Source organism: Odocoileus virginianus, chromosome 31 (genome assembly GCF_023699985.2).
Source record: "Odocoileus virginianus isolate 20LAN1187 ecotype Illinois chromosome 31, Ovbor_1.2, whole genome shotgun sequence".
In the NCBI taxonomy this organism is placed as follows: Eukaryota; Metazoa; Chordata; class Mammalia; order Artiodactyla; family Cervidae; genus Odocoileus; species Odocoileus virginianus.
The window spans coordinates 38073280-38101237 of NC_069704.1; the positions used below are offsets into that span (position 1 = coordinate 38073280).

General features: G+C 44.1%; 1 protein-coding gene across 1 annotated transcript in view; it reads right to left on the bottom strand.

Annotated features, from left to right (window-relative positions):
- The window catches only part of DOCK5 (dedicator of cytokinesis 5), a 269322-nt gene that overhangs the window by 130647 nt on the left and 110717 nt on the right, over positions 1 to 27958 (bottom strand). Inside the window, exons 5-8 of the mRNA XM_070459648.1 lie at positions 27075 to 27171; positions 6070 to 6218; positions 1875 to 2010; positions 501 to 658 (exon numbers count right to left, since the gene is read on the bottom strand). Coding sequence (XP_070315749.1) covers positions 501 to 658; positions 1875 to 2010; positions 6070 to 6218; positions 27075 to 27171 — 540 coding nt within the window. The remainder of the gene's footprint in view (positions 1 to 500; positions 659 to 1874; positions 2011 to 6069; positions 6219 to 27074; positions 27172 to 27958) is intronic.

Sequence of the window (27958 nt, forward strand, 5' to 3'; positions counted from 1 at the left end):
CACCCACCTGCTCCTCCCCCTGCTGTGTCCACAAGTCTATTCTCTGTCTGCATCTCTACTGCTGCTCTGCAAATAGGTTTGTCAGTACCATCTTTCCAGATTCCATAGATAAGGGTTAATATATGATATTTGTTATCTCTCTCTGATTTACTTCACTTTGTATAATAGGCTCTAGGTTCATCCACCTCATTAGGACTAAAATGCATTTCTTTTTATGGCTAAGTAATATTCCATTGTATATATGTACTATAACTTCTTTATTCTGATGAGTCTTATGAGATTTCTAAGACCCAGTGAAGACATGAACTATTACTGCAGTGTCAGTGGTCACTCAGAAAAGCACAGCTGCCCAACAGGGTTTATTGTCCACTGCCTTGAAATCCTTCCCTTCTTCTCCATCTTCCCTTCTCAAACTCATCAAAGAAATCCTCAGGGAAGCGGGTAGGTAAAGGTTGGGTATTTTCACAAGATTGACGGCAGACGACCTGGGTCTCCACTACCTGATGAACTTGGACTGGTCTGGGTCATAGAGGGCCATGAACAACTCTGCATCTTCCCCGATATTGCAGACAAAGTTCTTGAAGTTCACGAAGAGGCCGTAGGTGTGGACAGCACTGAAGATGGACTGGCCCCGCAGATCCAGGTTCTGCAGAATGGACTGAACACAGAAGACGGGAGAGAAAATCATCTTGGTTTCAGCCAATGGGAAACACTGGCAAAGACACTGGCCTCCAAACCGGGGCCAGAGATAATTACTGGGCTGGCCAAAACAATCACTCAGGTTTCTCCATTAGGAAGACACAGAAAAACACAAACAGACTTTTTGGCCAACCCAGTACCACCCCAAACAAGCACTAACTAAGAAAGTAAATGTAAGGAGACAAGTAATCTAGTGACCAAAATAGAATTATTATTTTTAATGAAGGTCTTGTGAAAGGCCTCGAACCCAAATAGTTCAATAAATGCTATCTAAAGAGCATATATCTAAAGGTTATTAATAACTCATGGTTTTAATGGCTTTGAGAAGTTCTCATCTCTCTCACAATGGCTTCTGGGGAAACCTCAAAAGCATAAAGTTCATGATTCATTATCTTTCTTTGGGAGAATGACTCTCATCGTAAATAAGACTCCACTGGACAGGTCTGTCCTCAGCCATAGTTAGCCATTAGACCCAGAAACACAATGAAATGTCATTACAACTGTGCTAAAAAAAATAAAATCTACAAATTAAAGAAAATAAATGTACTCTTCACTCATTAGAACAGAAAGACTGGAAGAACATATACCAAAACATCAGTATGGTTGGGCAGTCATAACATAGGTGACTTTTTTCTTCTTCTGTACCTTTCAAATCTTTATTGTTCAGTTACAATTTTTAAAATCTCCCAAAAACTTCATTTGTAAATAGTATTATTTCATTTAGAAATCATAATCTATGAACTAAATACAAAAGTTTAAACAGTCAAAGGGGTTCTCTCCCACCCAGTTCTACTCAGAGTAATCCATTAATGGTCAATTTCTTGGCTATCACTACAGAGTTAGTCTACACAGAAGTAAGCACAGATGTATATTCTTTTTTGAAATACATATAACAGTATTTTACACACATGGTTCTTGCATCTTGCTGTTTTCCATGTAATATATATCTTTGCAATCTTTCCAGGCCAGAACATATACTGCCGCCTTGTTCTGTTGTATTTTGCTTCTAAAATGAGAAAATGGATATTTCTTCTCAACAACATTGCCACCTCTGCTGTCAATGACTCCCTTTCCTTCGTTAAAAACAAACAAAAAAAGAGCAAAATAACAAACAAAAAAGCAAAAGCAAAAACGGAACCTCCATGGCCAAGGTCTGCACATTTCAGGAAGCTCACCTTCTCCTCTTGGATCTTTTCCTCAATCCTCTTTGAGGCCATTTCATGTGCCTTGAAGAGGGCGATGGTGCTGGTTTCATCTGGGTCCAAGATGTTCCCATTGTCATCCCGCACGACCAGATCCAACCCCAGCATTCTAGAAACAAAGGAGTGGTCAGCTGGTTCTCCCTACCAGGAGCAGACTCCTTTCTGAAGAATCTTCATGGAGGGACCACGCTGGTGGTCCAGTGGTTAAGAATTCGCCTCCCAATGCAGGGGTTGTGGGTGTGATCTCTGGTCTGGGAAGATTCCACATAAACCCTGGGGCAACTAAGCCCATGCGCCACAACTGCTGAACCTCGCCTCTAGAGCGGCAAGTGTGGAGCCCCCATGCCGAGTGACTGCTCTGCAACGAGATGACGCTACAATGAGAAGCCCGAACACTGCAACTAGAGGGCTGCCCCCACTGGCCACAACTAGAGAAAGCCTGTGTGCAAAGACCCAGCACAGTCATAAAGAGAAAATAAGAGTTTTCATGGAAGAATCCAGAGGATTCGGATGAAAGGCTGGGTGCTGGACAAGGTAAGATGAGAGCTCACTGAATTTTCTTTCAATTTCTGCCTTCTTTCCACACAAAAACAATGCTAAAAAACTTAGGATAATGCTACCCAAACTTGTAAATGATATGCAAAGTGATTTGGTCCCAAGAACCTCAATGGAAAATGCAAAATTGGCACTCATTCTAACCAAAATCCTCTAACCAAGGCTTCTTTCCCCCTAATCACCTGTAGTTTGCTATGGGAACTTCTATGAAAGACAAATGCTCAAATACTGGGGGACTTGTCCTGATTTCCTTAAAAGCACAGCCATGGGGGATAGTACTTCATTCAAGATTATCTTAAAGGAGACCAAGGAAATAAGTCCTGGCATTGGTATCACAAAATCTATCTCAGAACATGGACTTTGGTGTCAGCTGAACCAAAATTTACATCCTGGTTTTAACACTTGCTAGCAAGGTGATTTAGGGTAATCTACATTAAAAAAAAAATTATTTATTTGGCTGTGTCGGGTCTTAGTTGCAGAAAACAGGATCTTTCATTGCAGCGTGCAGCTTTCTCTTTAGTTCATGAGCTTAGTTCCCCAACCAGGGATTGAAACCAAGTCCCCTGCACTGGAAGGATTCTTTACCACTGGATCACCAGGGAAGTCCCTGAGTAATCTACTTAATTTTGCAAAACCCTGGGTTCCTCATCTGTAAACACACTCTGTCAGGATTACAGGGGAATTTAATGAGATAATGCACATAAAGCACCTAATATCTAGCATATATCATGCTTTCAATGAATGTTAGTTTTGACTACAGCAACTGGCACAGGAAACCTCTGGCTGTATTAAGTAAACGAAGCTCTGGGTGCTGCATGGCAATAGTAAGGCCCATAGGCTCCCTGCCTGGCACCATCCCACCAAGGCTTTTATGCCCAACACAAAAGCAGAAAAAACTGCTTAGTTCTAAGAAATTGGGGATTGTGGTGGAAACACGATACTGCAATCTGAATTCCCAGTGAGCATTCCAGGCACTAGCAATCTAGGAGTGGGGATGTCCAAATGGCAAGAAAACTCAGGCATAATAGTGCCAAGACATGTGTCAAGTCTTTGGGAAGAAAGCAAAAATGCCTAATTTCTCTCTGCCCTGTTTTATGGCTTCTCCATCAACTGATTCAATCTGGCAGGTCCCTTGTCATGGGAGCCAGACCCACAGGCCACCCAGGATCAGGAGCGACAGCCCATGCTGGCCTCTCAGAGACTGAATCATGGATGCACCAACAGAGCAGCTTAATTTCTCGAGCTGCTTCCAAGGGCTGAAATAGAAGGCAGGCATGTCCTGCTGTTTGTGGGATGTTACCATCTTGCAGCAGAGACCAGGGGCCCCCAGGCTGATGCCACACTGTGCCAAGACTCAAAAATACACTGGCAGCACATGTGCCAGAGAAAGCTTCTTATCCCCTCTTAGCTGCTTAAGAATCTCCCAGCACTGCTTTCAAACTGTGGTGTTGGAGAAGACTCTTGAGAGTCCTTCGGACTGCAAGGAGATCAAACCAGTCAATCCTAAAGGAAATCAACCCTGAATATTGGAAGGACTGATATATATTAGAAGGACTGATGCTGAAACTGAAGCTCCAATACTTTGGCCCCTGATGCGAAGAACTGACTCATTGGAAGAGACCTTGATGCTGGGAAGGACTGAGGGCAGGAGGAGAAGGGGGTGAGAGAGAATGAGATGATCTGATGGCATCATCGACTCAGCGGACATGAATTTTAGCAAACTCCAGGAGACAGCAAAGGACGGGGAAGCCTGGTGTGCTGCAGTCCTTGGGGCTGCAGAGTCAGACGTGACTTAGCAACTAAACAACAACGAAAACTGAAACTAAATGTCAAATGAATCATCAGCAAACACTGAGAAACCAGTCCAGTGTTTCAGCAAGAGCTGGGCAGGAGGGCTGAATCCCAGGTCACAGTCAATTTTGATGAATTAATTGAATCTTTCATTTTCCAAAGGGCAGTAGTATCAGGAACCTACATATATGCTGGGGCCAATGAGAAGCTTAACTAAGAGGTTACTGAGGTTATAGAGGTTACTGAAGACATAATAGAAGCTAAGAGCACGCTTTGCTATTCTGGCAAATCTGGTTTGCACACAGCATAAACAATAGTCCCACTTAGGGGAAGACAAAGAGAAAGAGACAGAATGAAGCTGCTGATTTAAAATCCACTGTCAGAGTTCTGTGATGACCTAGAGGGGTGGATGGGCGTAAGGGGAGTACCAAGAGGGACAGGACATGTGTAAACATAGGGCCGATTCACTTCACTGTACAGCAGACAGTAACACAACAGTGTAGCGCAAATATTACTCCAGTAAAAAATGTAGAACGAAAATCCACTGTTAGAATAAACACAGAGAGGGAAGGAGGGATAAATTAGGAGTCTGCTATTAACATCTGTAACTACTATATATAAAATAGATCATCAACAAGGATCTATTGTATAGCACAGAGAACTCTACTAAATATTCTGTAATAACCTATATGGGAAAAGAATCTGAAAAAGAATAGATACAGGTAACAGCACAGTTCAGTCGCTCAGTCATGTCCAACTCTTTGTGATCCCATGAACCGCAGCACACCAGACCCCCCTGTCCATCAACAACTCCCAGAGTTTACTCAAACTCATGTCCATCGAGTCCGTGATGCCATCCAGCCATCTTATCCTCTGTCGTCCCCTTCTCCTCCTGCCCTCAATCCCTCCGAGCATCAGGGTCTTTTCCAATAAGACAACTCTTCGCACGAAGTGGCCAAAGCATTGGAGTTTCAGCTTCAGCATCAGTCCTTCCAATGAACACCCAGGACTGATCTCCTTTAGGATGGACTGGTTGGATCTCCTTGCAGTCCAAGGGACTCTCAAGAGTCTTCTCCAACACCACAGTTCAAAAGCATCAATTTTTCAGCACTCAGCTTTCCTCACAGTCCAACTCTCACATCCATACATGACCACTGGAAAAACCACAACCTTGACTAGACAGACTTTTGTTGGCAGAGTAATGTCTCTGCTTTTTAATACACTATCTAGGTTGGTCATAACTTTCCTTCCAAAGAGTAAGCGTCTTTTAATTTCATGGCTGCAGTCACCATCTGCAGTGATCTTGGAGCCCAAAAAAATAAAGTCTGACACTGGTTCCACTGTTTCCCCTGATGGGACCACATGCCATGATCTTAGTTTTCTGAATATTCTAAGTATAACTAAACCACTTTGCTGGACACCTGAAACTAACACAATTTTGTAAATCACTATACTCCAATATAAAATAAAACTTAAAAACGAATGAAGACAGAGATGATCTCAGGTCCCAGAAATTGTCAGTTTCTGATGCTCAGACCTTCTGAGTTTGTCTGCAGTGGAGTTGCTTCCATTCAGGCTCCAAATGCCCTGCTCATCTGGTCATCTCCTGGAGACCAGAGATCCAGCACAGGGCCTGTGCTGGCCCATGAAGGGCATGGGCAAAGCTTCTTCTACACAATTAAATGCTTCCCAAAGCTGAAAGAAAGCAGTACGCACTATTGTTTGGTGCCTCCAAGATCACAAGCCCCTGGGGAGGTGTGTCCTCAGTCTGAATGTGACCGGGTTTTTCCAAGTGCTCAGTGAGATGTCATCCCTGATTTACCTGTTCCCGTGATCAATCTTGGCTGTGACCTTCTTCTTGAGCTCTGCCAGTTCATCTTTGGGGAGGGTGCCAGACAGGATCTGGGACCGCCACTCAATCAGGCTGTACGTCATCTGCTGCAGCTGGCGGAAGAGCGTGACCTTGTTGTTCTAAGGTGGAAAAATGAGGCAGAGGAAAGGACCAAAAAAATATGGTGTGATGGGAGATGAGAACATCTTTTGCCTTGATCCTTTATAAAGTGTTATTTAACCAATTATTCTGCCATATAATGAACTGTGCATTTTGAGGGGACCTCTTTTGGCTCAGTGGTAAAGAAATCTCCTGCCAATGCAGGAGATGTGAGTTTGATCCCTGGGTCAGGAAGATCCCCTGGAGAATGGAATGGCGACCATAATCCAGAATTCTTGCCTGCAAAATTTCATGGACAGAGGAGCCTGGTGGGCTACAGTCCATGAGGTCACAAAGAATCAGACATGACTGAGTGACTGAACATGCATACACAGAGCAAGCTGTGCACTTTGAGGTAACCTCTTTACATCACTAGGGATGGCTTTGCCCTGACCCATTCCCATCTCCTCCTCTGATGCGACTTCAGAAACAGATAACCGCTTGTAGGATGGATAGGATGCAGGGTTGGTCCTAACTCATAAGTGTACCAATCATCCACGTGCCTTAAACTTCTGCCCATGTTCCTCCTTTGGTTGAAACCAGACACTTGGGACTTCCCTGGCGGTGTTAAGAATCTGCCTGTCAATGCAGAGGACATGGATTTGATCCTTGGTTGGGGAGCTAAGATCCCACATGCTGAGTGAGGGGCAACTAAGCCCAGGTACCGCAGTGAAGATCCAGCACAGCCAAAAATAAAAAGGATAGTAAAAACATCCAGTGATTTCCACCGTCCTCCAGACACATTAGATCACTTTCTAAGTCCCTCCCCATCTTGGCTCCTACCCACATTCCCAGCCACACTGTACACTGATCACTACCTCAAAAATCTGTGCTCCTTCCACGTAAAGCCACGAGTATTCTCCCATGTGTTCCAGATCCTCACAGTGACGTGACTCCTCTACCTGGAACCGCTTTTCTCCTCCTCCCCCCAACCCTCCAGTCTCACTCACACAACACACCCTTCTCTAACTGCTAATGCTGACATCTACAGGATCTTAGAAGCCTCTTCCTCAAAACCATAACTCTGGCTTGGCTGTCTCTCCCACAAATTCTGGAATTTGCTCCTCTCTCAGCACTCTAGCTGGACCACATTAGCTAGTATTCCTCTCCCCTTCGCTGGTAAGAATCTATAGGACAAGCTTAGTTTTGCATCTCTAGGAGCTGGTACAGAGTAGCCATTCAATAAAATGTACCACACCGATGAATTCTGGATGGGAAAAGAACTGTAATATCAGAGATACGGGATCACAGAAAAGAGAATGTGACCAATTATTATAAAGCCCCAGAAAATTGTTATACCATCCTGATAAACGTTAGACCTGGAATAAACGAAACCATTATTTGGGGCTTGAGTAAGAACTTCCTTAACCGAACTAAAATGAACTTACAACAAACTAATTATTTGTGCCTCAAGCATTTTAAGAATCTAGTGCTTGATATTCATACCATTATACCTTGGTTCGATCCAAAGGATTCATTCATTATATTTAAAAAAGAAAAAAAACAGTCAATAAGCATTTATCACATGCTAGAAATTAGGTTCCTCTACATTTTAGAAGGAGAAGGCAGCATTAAATTTTAGATATATGTAAATATATAAAAATATTAAAATAGGAACATTTAAATAATATGCATCAATACCATACATATTTACATAAATTACATGCATATAATATATAGTATACACACACGAGATAATTTCAGAAATGATAAAAAGTACAAGAAGGGGACCTCTTTGGTGGTCCAGTGGCTAAAACCCTGCACTTGCCACGCAGAGGGCCTGGGTCCCATCCTCGGTCAGAGAGCTAGATCCCACATGCTAAGAGTTCACATGCCACAACTAAGACCCAGAACAGCCAAATAAATAAATAAAAATAAATATTAAGAAAAAGAGCAAAAAGGAGAGAGAGCAATATGATAGGGTGTGCCTGGTGGAAGGAGGCCCCCTCCAGACAGAATAATCGGGAAAAACTGTTTTGTGCATCCTTTTTGATACACCAATATATGCCATCACCCTCTGTATACTGTGAGACCACTTTTTTTAATTCATAGGTGGAAAGTCATGATACAATTGGATAACATATACTTCCAGAACTATCAGGAATCTTACGATCTCCTGTAAAAACAATGCCAAAAAAACAAAAAAAGCCTCACAAAGAAGTGACTGATGGCCGTCAGGCACGTTCCTTAGTAATGCTCTTCTACATCCATCCCAGGGAAGATGCCTGGGCCAGGTATCAACAACAATCAAGGCTGAAAATATCCAAGATACTCCTCGACAAAGAGGAAATATAGGGGCCTCCCTGGAAGTTCAGTGGATAAGACTCTGCCTTCCAATGCACGGGGTATGGGTTCAGTCTCTCGTAGGGGAACTAAGATTCTGAATCCTGCATCCCAGAGGGTGTAGCCAAAAAGTTAAAAAAAAAAAAAAAAAGTACATGTGGAGTAAAGAATCCTTAACCTAAGAGCGGACAGTGAAGACAGCAGTGGGATTAAAGGGAAGAGCCTTTTGAGAAGTTCGGGGTTCTAGGCAAACAGAGGAAAGAGATGAAGAATACGTTTATCTGTGACTGCGATACTCTGATAATCCCCTGGAGAAGGAAATGGCATCCACTCCAGTATTCTTGCATGAAAATCCCATGGTCTGCGGAGCCTGGTGGGCTGCAAAAGAGTCAGACGTGACTTAGCATCTAAACAACTACTACTAATACCAATGATCTCAAAAGCACAAAACACAAAAGCTGATTAGAATCATGAAACCACCTGCATTTGAGACTTTTAGCATTTTCTGAATTGTTTCTTCCTCATCAGTCTTTAGAAAAGCATAAATGAAACTTTTTTAAAATCTCATTTTTGAAAAGGTAAAATAACCCTGCTTTTTTATTCATTCATTTTCCATATAAAATATTTCCATTTTCTTGTCTTTCAAACTGAGAAATTAAGCCCATAAAATTTTGCCTTTCAAAGCTGCTAGGCAGAAAAGGATCTTTTATTTTTTGCAAATTATTTTTCTGCTCCTAGTTTTCCTCCCCAATATTTTCTCATTTTAATTAAGATATTAGGTCTTATAATATGGTAAAGAAAGAACTCCAAGTCTCCAGGGACTACCTATGAGAGACAGCTCTTTGTGTGGGGTACTTTTTCACAAGTTCTTAGTCTCAATTATATTAGATCCTATCCAAGGCAATTTAATTATTGCCTGTCCATATCAGCCTGGCTTGCCAAGAGTTCCCCCCAAGAAGTATGAAGAGGACCATTCTTCTCACGATCACTGTGCCAAGTTAGTTCTGAATAGACAAGCTGGAACACACCAAAGGATGCAGTCTCCGATTGTAAGAAAATGGATTTTATTAACCACATTCCTAAGATTGCTCTAAGAGGATGTTCTGTACAGGAGCTGGTTCCTGACACTTTATGGATTCCTGGGAAAGCAAGTGAGGACAGGAGAGGGGAAAATCAAGCTCTGCCTATAAAACCAGGAGTCAAAGACTCAGGTCTCCATCTTTACTCCCCGTTAGGGTGCCTTTCCGACCATCTCTAGCCCTACTAATTTCAGTCTCTGTACTAGGGGGCATTCCCTGGTGGCTCAGCGGGTTAAGAATCCACCTGCAATGCAAGAGACACAGCAGACGTGGGTTCAATCCCTGGATCAGGAAGATCCTCTGGAGAAGGCAATGGCGACCCACTCCAGTATTCTTGCCTGGAGAATTCCATGGAAAGAGGAGCCTGGGGGAGCTTCATACAGTCTATGGGGTTACAAAGAGTCAGACACAACTGAGTGATTGAGCACACACACGCACACTGTCACGTAATTCAGGAGGGCAAGGAATGTATTTAATAATGTCTTTGATCCTCCCTGCAAAAGTCAGCACAAGTCTGGACACAGGAGTGAGCGAAAAGCAAACTGTGACAGCTCGGAGTTAAAATGACTCTGGTTTCAGTTCGAGGGACTTTTTAAAAATGAAATTTCTATTGCAGTTGCTGTACAATGCTATGTTGTGTTTTGTTGCAGAGCAAAGTGAACACACATATACTTACATCCCCTCTGGGTAGGATTCCCTTCCCATCTAGGTCACGCCAGAGCACTGAGCGGAGAGCTCTGAGTAACAGAGTAGGTTCTCCTTAGTTGTCCAGCTACACAAAATAGAGAAAGCTAAATACTCCTCCAAACAGACAGTATGGATATTTCTGCATTTGCTGAAAACGTCTCCCGCTTGGCGGTCTTTGAGGTTTCACTTTTTACATTTCTACTCTGGGTATGTTTTTATGATTCTTATGGTTACCTGGGGGCACAGGGAGAAGGGAAGAGATAAACTGGGAGGTCGGAACTGACGTATAAACACCACTATATATAACAGATAACTAATGAGGACCGACTGGACAGCACAGAGAACGCTATTCAATGCTGTTCCCCTATATGGGGAAAGAATCTAGAAGTGTGGGTGTATGTATATATAACTGATTCACTTTGCTATACACCTGAACTAACACAACATTGTAAGTCAATTACACAGCTATTCTTATTGTTATTTAGTCACTAAATTGTGTCCGACTCTCCAACCCCATGGACTGCAGCCTGCCAGGCTCCTCTGTCCATGGAATTTCCCAGGCAAGAGTACTGAAGCAGGTTGCCTTTTCCTTCTCCATGGGATCTTCGTGACCCAGGGATCAAACCCATGTCTCCTGCAAGGGCAAGCGGCTTCTTTACCGCTGAGCCACCTCCAATACAAATCATATATTAAAAAAAAAAAAAAAAGATTTTCTGGAGATAAAAACAAAGTGACAGGAGGAAAAGAAAAACAGCTCTGTCCTCAATAGTAGCAGGAATACAGAAACCATCCATTGAGGAATTTAGACATTCCGGGGTCATGGAGACAATGGTGTCACTGGGTGTCAGAAAAGCCAGATTCTGTTCTCCATCTTCTTTCCCAAAGAATGCAGACCACAGTCAAAAGCCTCTGCTCTGGGCCTCTAGCTCACCTCTCTCTCTGCAAAAGAGTCAGGATTGCCTCTGCTCACCAACCCCTCCTCCATGTAAACATTCTTTGCTGGAAGTACAGGAGCTTATTAGTTTCCATCTTTAATTTGATCACCAACTTGCTAAGTGACTTTGAGCAAAGTACTCCCTCTGGGATATGACCATCTGTAAAATAAGGGGACCAGCTCCGAGATCCGTTCCCCAGGATAAGCGTCTTGGAGTCCAAGGCTGAGATATAAATTCAATTACTCCTCTAAGCAACTTCCTGATTAACTGTATCTGACCATCTCACTCTGATGTATTCACACACTGGGGTGGCTCTGTATCAAATTGCCCCCATATAATAATAGCTCTTCGAAATGAATCTCCTGTCTTTTCCGAGTATCTGGACCCCGTGGGATCTAAGATGGTATCCAGGTCTCTCTGTGTACTGTGCTGCGCTCACCCTCAGTTCTGGGAAGACGGGAACCACACCTTCCCACTCAGTCTAGTGCTTTCTCTGTCAGACAAAGGCTTTGCCTGGCTAGCGCAAGCTCAGCTTTTAAAGAAAAGATTCCAGTAAAAGACAGATTTTGCCTCTGGAAGCAGTACAGGAAATCCTAAAAGCCAGGTACCAAAATCAGAGGAAAACAAAACTGGAAAAATACCCAAAGCACCTCCTCTGCCCTGTTCTGGCCTCATCCCAGCTCCTCCTGCCTCCCATGAGGGCCACACATTGAAACAGGGCTTGTGACCCACAGGTGAAGAACTCGGACACCAGGACGAAGGCTTCTGCAGGACTTTTCTGTCCTTTGGGAATAAGTGACCAAATGTCAGTTTCAACCAGGAGGCCAGCTTAAGTACTCAGAGAGTCAATTTCTGGGCAGACGGATAAGAAGTCCGGGGTTCCGAGGAGGAGAAAGGCTCTGGGGTTCTCAAGGAGGAGATAGCGGTCTGGAATTTTCAAGGAGGAGTTAAGGACAAATGATTCCCCGCCCCCTCCCCCATATTCCTTAGTCACATAAAAATGTTTTTTGCTTTAAACCCAGAATTGATGATTACACAACAAACAACTCAGTTTAAACTCTGTACTAGGGATTATACAACAGTGTATCCTGCTTGGGAACAGTTTCTCCTTCCTGAAAACCTGACTAATCCTGATATCTTAAAATGTATATTATGGGAGTGGGTCTGGTAGGATCTTTCTATTGTTAAGTTTTAATCCTGTTATCCTAAAACATAAATTGTGGAAGTGGGTACAATTTTCACAAACTTGAGACATTCTTTGATTTATTGTGATAATTTAAAAGTATATAACTCCCCTGCTAACACTAGTGAGGGGGTGCCCTCCATCCCCCTTCTGATGTCTGTGTTAGACGCTTCTCTGTCCCTTTTCATACTTTAATAAAGCTCTGCTACAGAAAAGCTCTTAAGTGATCAAGCCTGGTCCCTGGTTCTGAAGCCGGAGATCATGAATCTGACATCATTCTGGGTAAGCGATCATCTTGGGGGCTTGTCCGGGATCTTCAGGACAAAGTAAGAACACGCAGAGCTCAGCCTCGCTGCTTTCTCAGTACACACGTTTTCTGCTTTGCTTTACCAACTCTACCATGTGCCTGTGTGAATGAATGATACGCCCTGCATGAAGCGAGCATTGAGCCCTGCTCTTAGGTTTCCCAGTGCCTCATACTGACTGAAGGCAGCGCCAAAAGGGGGAGCCGTATCGGGGTTTTAACCGGCCTGCCAATGCCAAGAGACACCCAGTATCCCTGCAAGGGGAGCAGTCAGAAATGGGAGAAGCATGTGGACTGAACTTTCCCCTCTCGGTCAGCTTTTCCTGGCTCTTTGACCACTTCATAATCGCGTGGGGAATTAGAACTACTAACTTAATCTGTCGGATCATAGACTTTCAAGGGACTTGTGATCCATGCTGTTACTGCGTACTTTTACTTAGAAACCCCATGTGTGGAAGCTTTAGCCTTGCTAGACTAGGCAAGCCTTGCTAGAAAGTTACTAGGCGCACGTACGGAGAGCTGGAACTCTAGCTCCAGGAGTGATTCTCAGGCTAGAGGTTACTAGCCTGGCTGCCTGCCTCAGGGGCCAGCGGCCTGAAAGTGAGGCTCTGCCACGGTTGTGCCTCCGATCTATATGGACAGCAGCGCTGCTGGTGGCCGTGAGTTTCCTGAGGACACAGACTGGGAGCAGCAGGACCTGCTCACACTGGAGTCCAGTGGGCTTCTGCCTTGGGTAGCGCTAGCTCGTGGTGGAGCAGAGGCGGCCCTCTGGTGTCTTCTGTCTCGACTCCTTAGATGTTCTTTTGTGGAAACTATGGAACTGAACTGGAGGGACTGGTCCTAGTAGCTCGAGAACAAAAATCACGTTTTCCTCACTAGCCAAGCCTCCACCACCTCTCTTCCTACACTGAGGCGGCAATGACTCACCACTTCTACTGAGGTCAGGACTGTACTTAGGAACGGGCACAGACACGTAAGACGGATCCCTCCCCTAGTGGCACTAGCTTCGGAAACATTCCCGGAAAGCTACTCTGCTCCACCGCAGGTGACATCCGAAGAAAAGGGCAAATCACAGGTTTTGGAGCTATGAAACGAACTCAATCTGGGATGCTATCAAGTCTACCCCTGGTGCATCGCCACCCCGCCCTGGTGGTAGAACCGGGAGGGATGAGGAAGATGCCTGTGTTGGTACAGGGCGGACTAAGTCGTACAGGGCGGACTAAGTCTGACCAGGGATGGAAAGCTTCAGTGGAGAGCCTGTCTACACTCCCATCTAGAGCAGGGAAGGACACTTCTGTCGAAAAGAAGACATGGCTGTGGAGGCCGCTTTTTCTCTCTTACAGATGGGAGCTAACAGTTCCGAAACCACTCCTTTAAGATGTATTTAAGGGGAAAAAAAAAGCTGGGACAAGTTGGATCCCCAGAATTTAAAAAGACATGCCTGATCCTCTTCTTTGATACTGAATGGTCACGGTATCATTTGGAAGATGGGGAACACTGGCCTGTTAAAGTGTCTCTCAATTGCAATACCATTTTACAACTAGACCAGTTCCATAGAAAAGAAGAGAAATGAGTAGAAGTGACATATGTGTCGCTCTTTATCTCTCTGAGACAGGCCAGACTTAAGTCATAAGGGTGCAGATTTGGGCGTGAAACCTTCAGCTCCCTCCTGTCTTCCTACTTTGCCCCTGTATCTGGGGCTCCCAACTGAACAGGCTGAGAATCAGGGCACCCTTTCAGCAGGGGTTGCCTCAGTCTCGGGAGAAATTCAAACAGTACCAATTGCAGTCGAGACTATTTAGAGGATTCAGAAAAGTATATAACTAAAGAGCCTCTTGATGAAAATGAAAGAGGAGAGTGAAAAAGTTGGCTTAAAGCTCAACATTCAGAAAACAAAGATCATGGCATCCTGTCCCATCACTTCATGGGAAATAGATGGAGATACAGTGGAAACAGTGTCAGATTTTATTTTTTTGGGGCTCCAAAATCACTACAGATGGTGACTGCAGCCATGAAATTAAAAGACACTTACTCCTTGGGAGAAAAGTTATGACCAACCTAGATAGCATATTAAAAAGCAGAGACATTACTTTGCCGACAAAGGTCCATCTAGTCAAGGCTATGGTTTTTCCAGTAGTCACGTATGGATGTGAGAGTTGGACTATAAAGAAAGCTGAGCACCAAAGAATTTTGAACTATGTTGTTAGAGAAAACTCTTGAGAGTCCCTTGGACTACAAGGAGCAACCAGTCCATCCTAAAGGAAATAAGTCCTGAATATTCATTGGAAGGACTGATGTTGAAGCTGAAACTCCAATACTTTGGCCACCTGATTCGAAGAGCTGATTCATTTGAAAAGACCCTGATGCTGGGAAAGATTGAAGGCGGGAGGAGAAGGGGTCAACAGAGGATGAGATGGTTGGATGGCATCAATGACTCAATGGACATGAGTCTGAGTAAACCCGGGAGTTGGTGATGGACAGGGAGACCTGGAGCACTGCAGTCCATGGGGTCACAAAGAGTCAGAGACGACTGAGCAACTGAAGTGAACTGAAAAGTATATAGAAGACTTTACAGGACTAACTTACATTATGACATTACTTGGAGAGATGTAATGCACATCTTGGGACAGATGCTGACTCCTGACTTGAGAGCTCGAGTTTTGGGGGAAGCTACTACTTTTGGAGATGAATGGCTTGAACATGAGACAAGGGGAAAGAGGGAACATGAAATAGCCCTCCTTCCTACTGGGAGCCAAACAGTTCCCATAACAGAGCCACTTTGCTAGATGTATTCTTGTAGGACTTAAGTAAGCACATGCTAAGACTTTAAACTATGCTCAGTTGGCTGACAGAACAGGGAGAGAAGGAAATTCCTGATAATCTCCTAGTAGAGACTACAGGAGGCTCTCCACAAGTTTACTGATATCAATCTTGAAAGTGCAAGAGGAGGAATGATCTTAAAAGACAGATTTCTCACTCAGTCAGCTCCAGATATCTGCCATAAGTTACTAAAACAGGCGTTTGGACCAAATCAGTCTTTAGAAAAACTGTTACAGCTGGCTCAGTTGGTTTATCATGGTAGATAATAAAAGGAGGAAAATAAGAGGCAAAAAAGAACCAGGCAAAAGACTGAAGTCCCAACAAAGGCTGTTAGACCTGCTCGGAAACAGCCTGAGAAAAATGCCCAGAGGGACCCAGGTGAAAAGGGAATTACCTGTTATTACCGTGGAAAGGAGGGTATCTTGAGCAAGATTGCCCTCAGGCATCTAAGCTGCCCCCGGCTCCATGTCCTGTCTGCAAAGGACCACACCAGAGAAGAGACTGCCCTCCTACGTGTAGGCCCCAGGGGTCAGACTCTCAAGACAACTGGGACTGAAGGTGCCCGGGAGTCCCCACACAAGCTCCTGTCCCAGTAACACTTGAGGAACCCTGGGTATTATAACTGTGGGGGGCCAATCAGTCGATTTTCTTTTGGACACTGGGGCAACTTTCTGCTCACTAGAGCCCCCGGCCTGCTTTCCTCCTGCTCCACTACCGTAAAAGGGCTGTCTGGACGAGCCAAATATTTTTCAATCATTGATTTGAAGAATGTTTTCTAGAGTTAAACCTAGATCAGATCATTCTCTACTATGATTTCAAGACAACTGAAAGGATTCTTGGGCATCACAGGCTACTGCCACATTTGGATTCCCTGTTATAGGGAATTTGCTTGGCCTTTATAACTGAGATTCAGCAGGCCCAAACCAATAAACGAGTTTGGTCTCTAGTCACTCAAAAGGCTTTAAGGCTCTTCAAATTGCTCTCTTGCAGGCTCCAACTTTGAGCTTGCCCACAGGATCAGAGTTTAGTTTCTTTGTTACTGAAAATAAAGGCTATGGCCACATTGCTTAAGGGTAATTGTTACTACTGTTTTGCTAATGCATAAAGCTCATAAGTTTATTAACAGGCGAAATTTTATTGTACTGACTTCTCATGGTAAGTGGGATCTTAAACTCTAAAGTTCAGAGCAACAATGCTCCACCTTTAAAGCTGCTGTAACTTAAGCGGTGTCAAAAGCTCTAGGAACAGAATATCACTTACATTGTTCCTGGAGACCCCAATCTTCAGGAAAGGTGGTAAAAAGCTAATGACATTATTAAGAGACGTCTGCATAAGCTAACTCAAGAAAAATAAGACAGTTGGTTTAAAGTTCTACCTGTTGCTTTAATGAGGGCTCAAACTGCCCCTAAGAAGGGACTGTCTCTATGACAGACTTTTCCTGCACAGATATTGTCATAGATCCTAAAATCTTAAAATTAACTATGTAACTCAGCTTTTAGCTTTCCAACTGACATCACCGGGAGGTTAACACCTGACCCAGCCTTGAGTCAAACAAGCCGCTGTTGAGCCAGGAACCAAGATGGGCCTGAGAATCTAGGTGGGCTTGCTTCTGCTGACTCCAAAAGTCCTGAGTCTGCTGTTTGACCCTCATGACCGTGCCTTTCTGTCCTGGACTCATTCCTACGCTGCATTCCACTATCATTCTAATTGCTGGGTCTGCAGAGCACTCCCCTTCTCATCAACTGAAGACTTTCCATGGTGAGTTTCTCCACTTCAAGGAGAGGACTTTCTTCAACTCTGAGAATACCTTCACCATCTACACCATTGACATCTAACAATCCTCAGACAGACTGATGCAACTATGGACATAATGTAATTTATATTCTGATCACGTTTTAACTTGGTTTAATGACTATTTTGCTGCACAAAAGAAGGTAAATGGGTCTAGATATGGTGGTTTTCTACCTGATGTTTATCAAATATGGGATGAGGTCATATGGCTAACTCCTAAAAAAGGGACACCTACTATCTAATGCTCCCATATGCTGGGAACAAATAGAGCCATCCCCAGAAGTTAGCCAACTTAATTATAATGATTAGAAACAACTGGGATTTTTGCCTCAAGAAATATACAATGCAGTCATTCCTGTGTTTTCCAAACCCAGTTCAGGTCCCCCTCTTGCCTGGCCAGGAACTGATTGGGATTGGATCCCTCAGTCATGCTGGTTCGCTCCAAATGGGACCTACTGGATATTCAGTTCTTACCCATGGGTGTGGCTTCCCCCTGACTGGATGGGAAGATGCACCCTAGATCTAACTTTTCCTCATGGCTTCATATTTTCAGAACTTCCAGAGAAGTCTCCTAATCTACCACACCTTAAAATTCCTTGGGCAGGATCTGCATTTCATTGGCATGATCATCTGCCTACAACATGCATTCCTTCTCTGGGAACTACAGATCAGATGTTATGCTACAAGTTGATGCTCTTTCAGCCCTTAATGCTGAACAAATACAAATTAGAACGGTGGTTTTACAAAACAGATTGGCCTTAGATATTCTAACGGCTACACAAGGAGGAACTTGTGCCATTATTCATACCCAATGCTGTACATATATAACAGATATGAGCACTAATGCTACTCACTTTACTAAACACGTGAACAAGATGATTCAGGCTGACGGATTCTCCTGAAGCCTCAGTCACCTCACTTTGGGAAACATTTCCTCCCCACAGAGGAAAACTACCTGAATTGTAATAATTCTAACTGTTCTGTTTTTACTGTTTGCTCCCTGCATCTCTAACTGTATAACTGGATTTGTTTCTAACCGTTTAAAATCTTTCCTGTTACAAATGGTTGTGCAGGCTCCTGCGAGAGCCACAACCTCCTCCAACTATTATTTGGGGCCCCTGGATCAGAGACCCTCAATATGAGGGTTAGGAGAATATGTTGCCTCAACAACTTAGAAGCCAAGTAGTTATGGAATGAAAACGATACCCCTTTCCCTTGGCATCATAATTCTCCTACAAGAAAAGGGGGGAGAGAGAGAGTCAATTCCTAGACAGATTGATAAGAAGTCCAGGATCTCCGAGGAAGAGAAAGGGGTCTGGGGTTCTCAAGCAGGAGACAGGGGTCTGGAATTCTCAAGGAGGAGGAAAGGACAAACGCTTTTTTTTTTTTCTCTCTCTCTCTCTCTACATTCCTTTTTTTCTTTAAACCCAGAACTGATGATTAGAAAACAAACAACTCAGTTTAAACTCTGTAATAGGGAGTATATAACAACAATGTATCCTGTTTGAGAACAGTTTCTCCTTCCTGAAAACCTTCTAACTAATCCTGTTATCTTAAAATGTATGGAGTGGGTCTGGTTCAGTTCAGTTCAGTCACTCAGTTGTGTCCGACTCTTTGCAGCCCCATGGACTGCAGCACACCAGGCTTCCCTGTCCATCACCAACTCCCGGAGCTTGCCCAAACTCGTGTCCATCGAGTCGGTGATGCCATCCAACCATCTCATCCTCTGTCATCCCCTTCTCCTGCCTCAATCTTTCCCAGCATCAGGGTCTTTTCCACAGAGTCAGTTCTTCACATCAGGTGGCCAAAATATTGGAGTCTCAGCTTCAGCATCAGTCCTTCCAATGAATATTCAGCACTGAGTTCCTTTAGGATGGACTGGTTGGATCTCCTTGCAGTCCAAGGGACTCTCTCAAGAGTCTTCAACATTACAGTTCAAAAGCACCAATTCTTCAGTGCTCAGCTTTCTTCATAGTCCAACTCTCACATCCATGCCTGACTACTGGAAAAACCATAGCCTTGACTAGATAGACCTTTGTTGGCAAAGTAATGTCTCTGCTTTTTAATATGCTGTCTAGGTTGGTCATAAGTTTCCTTCCAAGGAGTAAGTGTCTTTTAATTTCATGGCTGCAGTCACCATCTGTAGTGATTTTGGAGCCCAAGAAAATAAAGTCTGTCACTGTTTCCCCATCTATTAGCCAGGAAGTGATGGGATCAGATGCCATGATCTTAGTTTTCTAAATGTTGAGCTTTAAACCAACTCTTTCACTCTCCTCTTTCACTTTCATCAAGAGACTCTTTAGCTCTTCTTCACTTTCTGCCATAAGGGTGGTGTCATCTGCATATCTGAGGTTATTGATATTTCTCCCGACAATCTTGATTCCAGCTTGTGCTTCCTCCAGTCCAGCATTTCTCATGATGTACTCTGCATATAAGTTAAATAAGCAGGGTGACAATATACAGCCTTGATGTACTCCTTTCCCGATTTAGAACCAGTCTGTTTTTCCATGTCCAGTTCTAACTGTTGCTTCTTGACCTGCATACACATTTCTCAGGAATACCACGTGGTCTGGTATTCCCATCTCTTTCAGAATTGTTCCAGTTTGTTGTGATCCACACAGTCAAAGGCTCTGGCATAGTCAATAAAGGAAAAGTAGATGTTTTTCTGGAACTCTCTTGCTTTTTCGATGATCCAGCAGATGCTGGCCCTAGGTTCTATTTGGCTGGCAAATTTTCAATGAGAGGAGATCGATACTTTCAACAAAGAACATTTTATTAATTTTTTATTTTTATATATTTATTGGCTGTGCCACATGACATGCAGGATCTTAATTCCTTGACCAGGGATGAACCCCTGTTCCCAGCAGTGGAAGTTCAGAGCCTTAACCACTAGACCAGAGAAGTCTCATCAATGAAGCTGTTCTTTAGTTGCTAAGTTGTGTCCGACTCTTTGTGGCCCCACGGACCTCTGCCAGGCTCCTCTGCTCATGGGATTTCCTAAGCAAGAATACTGGAGTGGGTTGTCATTTCCATCTCCTGGGAATCTTCCTGGACCAGAGATTGAACCCATGTCTCTTGCACTGGCAGGCAGATTCTCTACCACTAAGCCACCAGAAAAGCCCGTATCAGTAGAGTACATTTTAGCAATTAAGTTCACTTGATTCAGTAAGATGATGTATTAACCACTTTCCCCCGCCAGGCTCTTTTGTGATCTCTTTCCCATAAGAGAATCGGATCAGGTTCAGTCTCAACTTGTATGAACCAAACAATCTGGCTGACCGAACCTCACCAAACCATTTCTCCAGTTGGAAAGTGGGAAACAGCACTTAATCTCAGGGTGAGGTGAGAGAGAATGTGTTTATGACGACCAAACATCTCACAATTCCTGAGACAGTCTGTCCGACAAAAAGTTTGACCCCGACACCCACACAAATATACTCTGGGGAATTCTTTGGCCATCTAGTGGTTGGGACTCTGCGTTCTAACGCAGGGGGAGTGGGGGGCTCCGGTTTGATCCTAATCCAGGAACTAGGATCCCACATGCTGCAGAGTGTGGCCAAAAATTAAATAAACCTCATTAAAAAATACAATTTAACTTGTCACTTTTCAAGACCTGATTTTAAGTTGAGAAAACAGGACATTTGGAAGGTGGGATAGAGATTTGTGCATATTCAGAAAGTATAACTGGGTTGTCGCTAGAAAAGTAAACTTAAGATATTACATCCATCTGTCACATAAAAGTTTTTCAATGCATAGGAGTCCACCCTTCTATCTGGGCGAACTCACATGGAGCAGGGAGGAAGGAAAAGAAACCAAAGTTCAGCTCACTGGATCTACTTTCCTCGGCTAGAGAAAACCTGAAAGATCCTGAGAGGCCACAGAAAATAAAAGATGAAATACTATTCACCTAATGTAGCTCAGTAACCCTGTGGCTGGAAGGGAATCCATGAGGTAGGTGGCAGATACACCCTTAAGACAGTTCAGTTCAGTTGCTCAGTCATGTCCGACTCTTTGCAACCCCATGAACCGCAGCATGCCAGGCCTCCCTGTCCATCACCAACTCCCGGAGTTTACACAAACCCATGTCCATCGAGTCAGTGATGTCATCCAACCATCTCATCCTCTGTCATCCCCTTCTCCTCCTGCCCTCAATCTTTCCGAGCAGCAGGGTCTTTTCAAATGAGTCAACTCTTCGCATCAGGTGGCCTAAGTATTGGAGTCTCAGCTGCAGCATCAGTCCTTCCAATGAACACCCAGGACTGATCGCCTTTAGGATGGACTGGTTGGATCTCCGTGCAGTCCAAGGGACTCTCAAGAGTCTTCTCCAACACCACAGTTCAAAAGCATCAATTCTTTGGCACTCAGCTTTCTTCACAGTCCAACTCTCACATCCATACATGACCACTGGAGAAACCATAGCCTTGACTAGATGGACCTTTGTTGGCAAAGTAACGTCTCTGCTTTTTAATATGCTATCTAGGTTGGTCATAAGTTTCCTTCCAAGGAGTAAGCGCCTTTTAATTTCATGGCTGCAATCACCATCTGCAGTGATTTTGGAACAACTTCAGGGCAAAATTGCACATGGATCCTTTCATCACAAATCAGCTCTTTCATGAAGCAGTGTTTGAAAGGGAGAGTTGGTCAGGGGCTGTGACATCTTGCCCACAAGATGCAGGCACTGTCCCAGGAGTTTGACACAGATTATCCTATTGAATTCTACAGCCAATCTGCAACGCATGTATAATATATAATTACCACAGAGGCAGAAGAAAAGAAAATTCAGGAGGTCAAAGGACTTGCCCTCATTTGTAAAATCCACCAATAGAACACCATGAATCAAAATCTCCGCTCTCAGAATCTGCTCTTTATATTTGCATTTGTTTGTATTATCAGGTTTGTTATTTTTTCTGAATATAATAAAAGCATATATACCAAGTAAGGGAGCAGGAAATGGCAACCCACTCCAGTATTCTTGCTGGGAAATCCCATGGACAGAAGAGTCTGGTGGGCTACAGTCTATGGAGCTGCTTAAGAGTCAGACATGACTTAGCAACCAAATAACAAAGGGAGCAAGTCAGAACTTCTTTTTTTCTGGCCACGTCATGCAGCTTATGGGATCATAGTTCTCTGACCAGGGACTGAACCCAGGCCTGCAACAGTGACAGCGTGGAGTCCTACCCACTGGACCACCAGGGAATTCCCAGCAAGTCAGAATTTCAGAACCGGCTCTCTGTCTGCCCCAGTGTCCCCAGTGTTGCCGTTTCACCAGGCAACCACTTCCTCCTTCACCATGCTCCCTCCTTTCCTGTTCAAGCAGTGAAAACACACCCAGTACACAGGCTCCAACTGAGGATCGGCAGCGCAGGCAAAGCTCATCAGAAACTGCGGGAAATCTGCATGACGCAGTGGCATGCTCCCCCTTTCCTTTCTGGAAAGATCTCTGCCTCCTGGACTGGAACCTAAGCTACAGAGGCTCACAATTCTATGAGGAGAGACACGCAGCCTGGTGACTGAGAGCTCAAGGCCACACCACCTCAGAGGACAGCACGAGCCAAAGGAAGTGGCCTTCATTTGGGCGAGGAGGTGGGGCGCAGAAGGGAGCTTCAGGGTCTCCACGTCGGGCCAAGGGAATGCCAAGCCAAGCCGTCCCACGGGAGGACACCCAGGAGGGCAACTACCTCCAGCTAAAACATCAATCAGCTCATGCTTGGAACTTCCCTGGTGGTCCAGAGGTTAACATTTGGCCTTCCAGTGCAGGGGGTGTGGGCTCGATCCCTGGTCGAGGAGCTAGAATCCCACGTAACTGGCAGCCAAAAAATCAAAACATAAAACACAGAAACAATATTGTGACAAATTCAATAAAAGCTTTAAAAATGGTCCACAGTTAAAAAAAAAAAAAAAAAAAAACGGTCATGCTCACGTTTGCAGAGTCCTTGGTGGTTTGTCTGCACAATCTTTCACAGCCACCATCTTTTTATACCGTCATGACTCTATGGAGTCAGCAAGGCACATTTTACATCATTTTTACAGAGGGATCCAAATTCAGCAGATACATGGAGACTTCAGGCTCTAAAACCAGGGTCAGTTACAGCAGAGCCGGGATGAGAAAGCAGGTCTCCTAGTTTCTAATCCCCATCTGTCCCCTACAGCTTGCTTCTTCACTGAAGCATACAAGGAAGATGATTAAAAGAAAAATCAATAAATAATATTAATACAACAAAGAGAAAAGAGCAAAAGAGTGGGAATTACCACTTTTTTCTAGTCTGGATGAATGGGTTCCCCGTTCCTTAGCACGGCCACCCCTCCACACTTTAAAACATATTTATGGTAATTTCACAAGCTTACAGTCTGAATGCTAAGAAGAAACCAGAATTATACAAACATCTTTCCTTTCCAGAATAATTACATGGCTAGCCTTTATCTGGTCAATAGATTGCATTTTCCTCTCACTTAAGACACTGTATCTACCTCACACGTGGATGTGAGCACACTTGCATGTCTCCGAGTGTGTGGGGGAAGAGGACTGAAAGCTATAAATTTGGGTTCCTTTTCCTTTTTTCCCAGTGAAGGCTTGCTATTTGAGGCTTGCTACTTTGACATAAAAGATTTTTTATTAATTTTTATTTTATATTGGGATATAGACAATTAACAATGTTGTAATAGTTTCAGAGGGACAGTAAACGGACTCAGCCACACATATACATGTATCCATTCTCCCCCAAACTCCCTTCCCATCCAGGCTGCCATGTAACATGGAGCAGAGTTCCCTGTGCTAGACAGTAGGTGTTGGTTATCCATTTTTAAAAGAGCAGTGTGTATATGTCCATCCCAAACTCCCAAATTTTTGAGAAAGCATTTCAGAAATTCTGCCTGAAGTGAACTGTCAATGCTTTAGGAAGGGACGGGAAAAAAATGGAGAAAGCCATGATTTCCATATGAAATGGATCATCTCTGAATGGGTGAGCCTTGTTACCAAAAGCAGGAACAAATTCATCAGCCTTATCAACTGATGAAGATTCCCAAATTGAATGCCTTTTAGTCAAGCAACTGCAGCTATAAGTCATCAAAAAATATTCACAAATAACAAAGTAATTATCTTATGAGAGTCAAAATTAAGATGGGAAATGTGCTGGTCTCCAAGAGGAGGGTGGATTTCTTCTAACTTAGAACCTCAATTCTGCTATTAAATAGTGGAACTTCCACCCAGGAAGTTCCTCAATCAGCGCTCAAGAGATCTGGAAGCCCAAATACATGAACCATGTATCTTCCTCTCTGCCTCACTTACTTCTCATTTCTGGTCAACAGCAGACTCAGCACAATTACCTGTGGACACGGACTAGACACAGACAATGAATTAAAGCTTGAGAGTTGTCTTTCAGCAAGCAGAAATGTCTAGTTCATCCCATGCTTGTTATATTACAGCTATAAAAATCTCATTTCCCAGTACTTACTAGCTAACCTGTATCACCACTCACCAATTTCCAGAAAGAATCTGTTAAAGAACTAACCCATCCACCAACCTCGTTACATCCTCCACTAACCAATCAATTAACTGGAACCAGAGAGTGTTTTCAATAGAAAGACAAGATGATCGATGGGGATCAAAGGGCTTAAAACAGCATCTCTCTCCTCTCTGAGCTTGTGATTTAAGGACTTATAGGTCAGCTCTCTCCTGGGTGAAACATAAAGAGATCAAGAGATCACTTGCATTACAAGGTAGCGTGCCCCGGGGGCCAGAGCAACTTGTCAGTAAGTGCTCCCACAGCCCAGAAGGAAACATTATGGATTGATGGGTTTAGAAGACACATTATGAAGAAAAAATGACTTAAATGGGGCCTTGAAGGATGTGCTGGCAGACAAAAATCACATGCTTTTCCACAGAAGGGGCTGGTGATTTCTATTGCATGCCCATCCTATACAACCACAGCCTTGGGAGATGAAATATCTCACACTAACTCTTAGAAGTTAGGCTAGGATGAGTTTGATTCCTGCTTTTAGTAATGAGGGTCTAGAGTGAGGTGCTCTCAATAACTTAGTAAGACTGGCTTTTGAGAGTCAAAATGTAGAATCCACACATGACTGAACAAAAACCAAGATGAGCATAGCCACATAAAGAAAAAAGATAGAGAGACTGCCTCCCAGGCACTGAGCTGAGTCCATTACCTCACTGATGACATTCACACATAAGGGAATATACACTGCTGGGAATTCTTAGCCATGGAAGTCTGGAAGATGCCTACAGAAGGCAAAACTTAGTGACGCTTACCCATGAAGCCTACAGGAGAGAGGAAACTTTAGGAAACAGCGTCTGTGCATTTCAGTGTTGAGCAAAAGGCATCCTCAAGTGGACACCGGTGTACCCTTGCTGCCACGAGACTCAGAGTTCTTGGTTTCCTGCAAGTTGGCTGCCCGAGGTGCTCTCAGCCTGATAAATATTTTTTTAATATATTGATTTGCACATTGAATCTTTAATTATGACATTCAAACTGTTAGTTGCAGCTTGTGGGACCTAGTTCCCTGAACAGATATTGAACCCAGGCCCCCTGCACTGAGTGTGTGAAATCTTAGCCATTGGACCCCCAGGTATGTCCCCAGCTTGATAAATATTAAGTGCTAAATTTACTTGTCTTTAAACACAGCAAAAATGTCAAAATTTTTTAGCTAGGCAAAAATTGATGATTTTCTAAAATATATATATTATCCACACTATATATATATGCAAAAGTTTTTCTACTATGCTTGATAAAGGCTTGAGAAAGAACAACTACAACAAAAAAAAAGATGGAGAAATTGGAAAACATAAACTAAATGAAATGGGAGCACTGGATATGTAGATTTACCTGGTCTTGATTACAAACCCACACGCCCAACTTGGGAGGATGGTTTATGAGCGAGTGAATGTACTGGTTCGTGCGTCATTTCCCACTGACCTGGCCTGTTAGCATCCTGACGTCAAGCCACTGCTGTGAGAAACAGTGCTACGAGCTGGCCTCAACAAGAAGACTCTCTCTAGAGCATGGTGTAACGTGGCCCACATTTAGGCACCACTAAGCTGCAAATGGGCACAGTCAGGAAAGTTGCCCTTACGGGAGCCCTCAACACAACTGAGCACTGACAAGGGCCAAAGGCCTGTTCCCTGGGTTAGATGGACAGGCTAAGAGCATGTCCTCCAATCTCCCCACTGATATTTTTAGTTGCTCAGTCATGTCCGACTCAGGGGACCACATGGACGGTAGCCCACCAGGCTCCTCTGTCCGTGGAATTCTCCAGGCAAGAATACTGGAGTGGGTTGACATTAACATCTACAGGGGATCTTCCTGACCCAGGGATTGAACCCAGGCCTCCTGCACTGTGGGCAGATTCTTTACCACCTGAGCCACCGGGGAAGCCCTCCAATGAAAAACTGGTGATAATTACATCTACTTTACAGGACTAGGACTGCTGTGACGATGAATAGTTCCAAGCACTTAGAAAGGATGATGGATTTGCAGTTGTCATCCTCATAACCTTACAATCAGCACGTCAATGGGAAAAATACTAACCTAATGCCTTATGGGCACTTCCTCCACCACCTGTATCATCAGCCGCCCTCCTCCAGAAGATGGAAGTCTGCAGGTTATCAGCCATTGTACTGTCCAAGTAAGATGCGCCCACTCTACATACAGAGCTAAGGACTGGCCGATGTCTTGTAGCGGAACAGATGGGCTGAGGGCCCAAGAACAGTGCCATCAGCTCCAAGCCTGGGGATAACTCACCACGTAGAGCTTGCGCCAGATGACAGCCCATTCCCGCAGCGTGGAGGTAAGCTCTTGCACGAGGGGGAGCTCCCCAGGAATCACGGTCTCGTTCTGCCTAAAGAGAACAGACACAGGCTCCCTTCACTCCGGGGGGATCATCTGGGATTTTCCTGATGACATCATGATCCTCAGAACTCAAAGATGGGGATGGGGCTGGTTGGTCTTGAAACCAAGCAAAACTTGTCCATTTAGGGGAGCTCTGGCAAGTTTTATCACATCTAGCATCCGAGAAGAGAGAACGAGCTTAACACACCACAGTTCTCAAAATGAATTGTGTCTACAGTGGAATGGATATGGAGTCCAGCCTCTACTTTCTCTTCTTTGTTGTTGTTGTTTTGCTTTGTTTTCTGGTATTTTTTGTTGTTCTTTTTTTTTTTTTGGCTACGCCCCATAGCTTGGGGGATCTCAGCTCCTGGACCAGGGACTGAACCTGGGCCCTGGCAGTGAAAGTGACAGATCCTAACCACTGGTTGTTGCTGTTTAGTCACTAATTCATGTCTGACTCTTGCAATCCCATGGACTGCAGCACTCCAGGCTTCCCTGTGCTTCACTATCTCTCAGAGTTTGCTCAAACTCATGTCTGTTGAGTCAATGACACCATCCAACCATCTCGTCCTCTGTTGTCCCCTTCTCCTGCCCTCGATCTTTCCCAGCATCAGCGTCTTTTCCAGTAAGCTGACTCTTTGCATCAGGTGGCCAAAGTATTGGAGCATCAGCCTCAATCCATCCGATGAATATTCACTAGGCTGCCAGGGAAATCCCTCTATTTCCCCATTTTGGATCTTTCCAGGAACCCTGAGTACAGTAAGTCCCCTACATACAAACCTTCATGTTGCGAACTT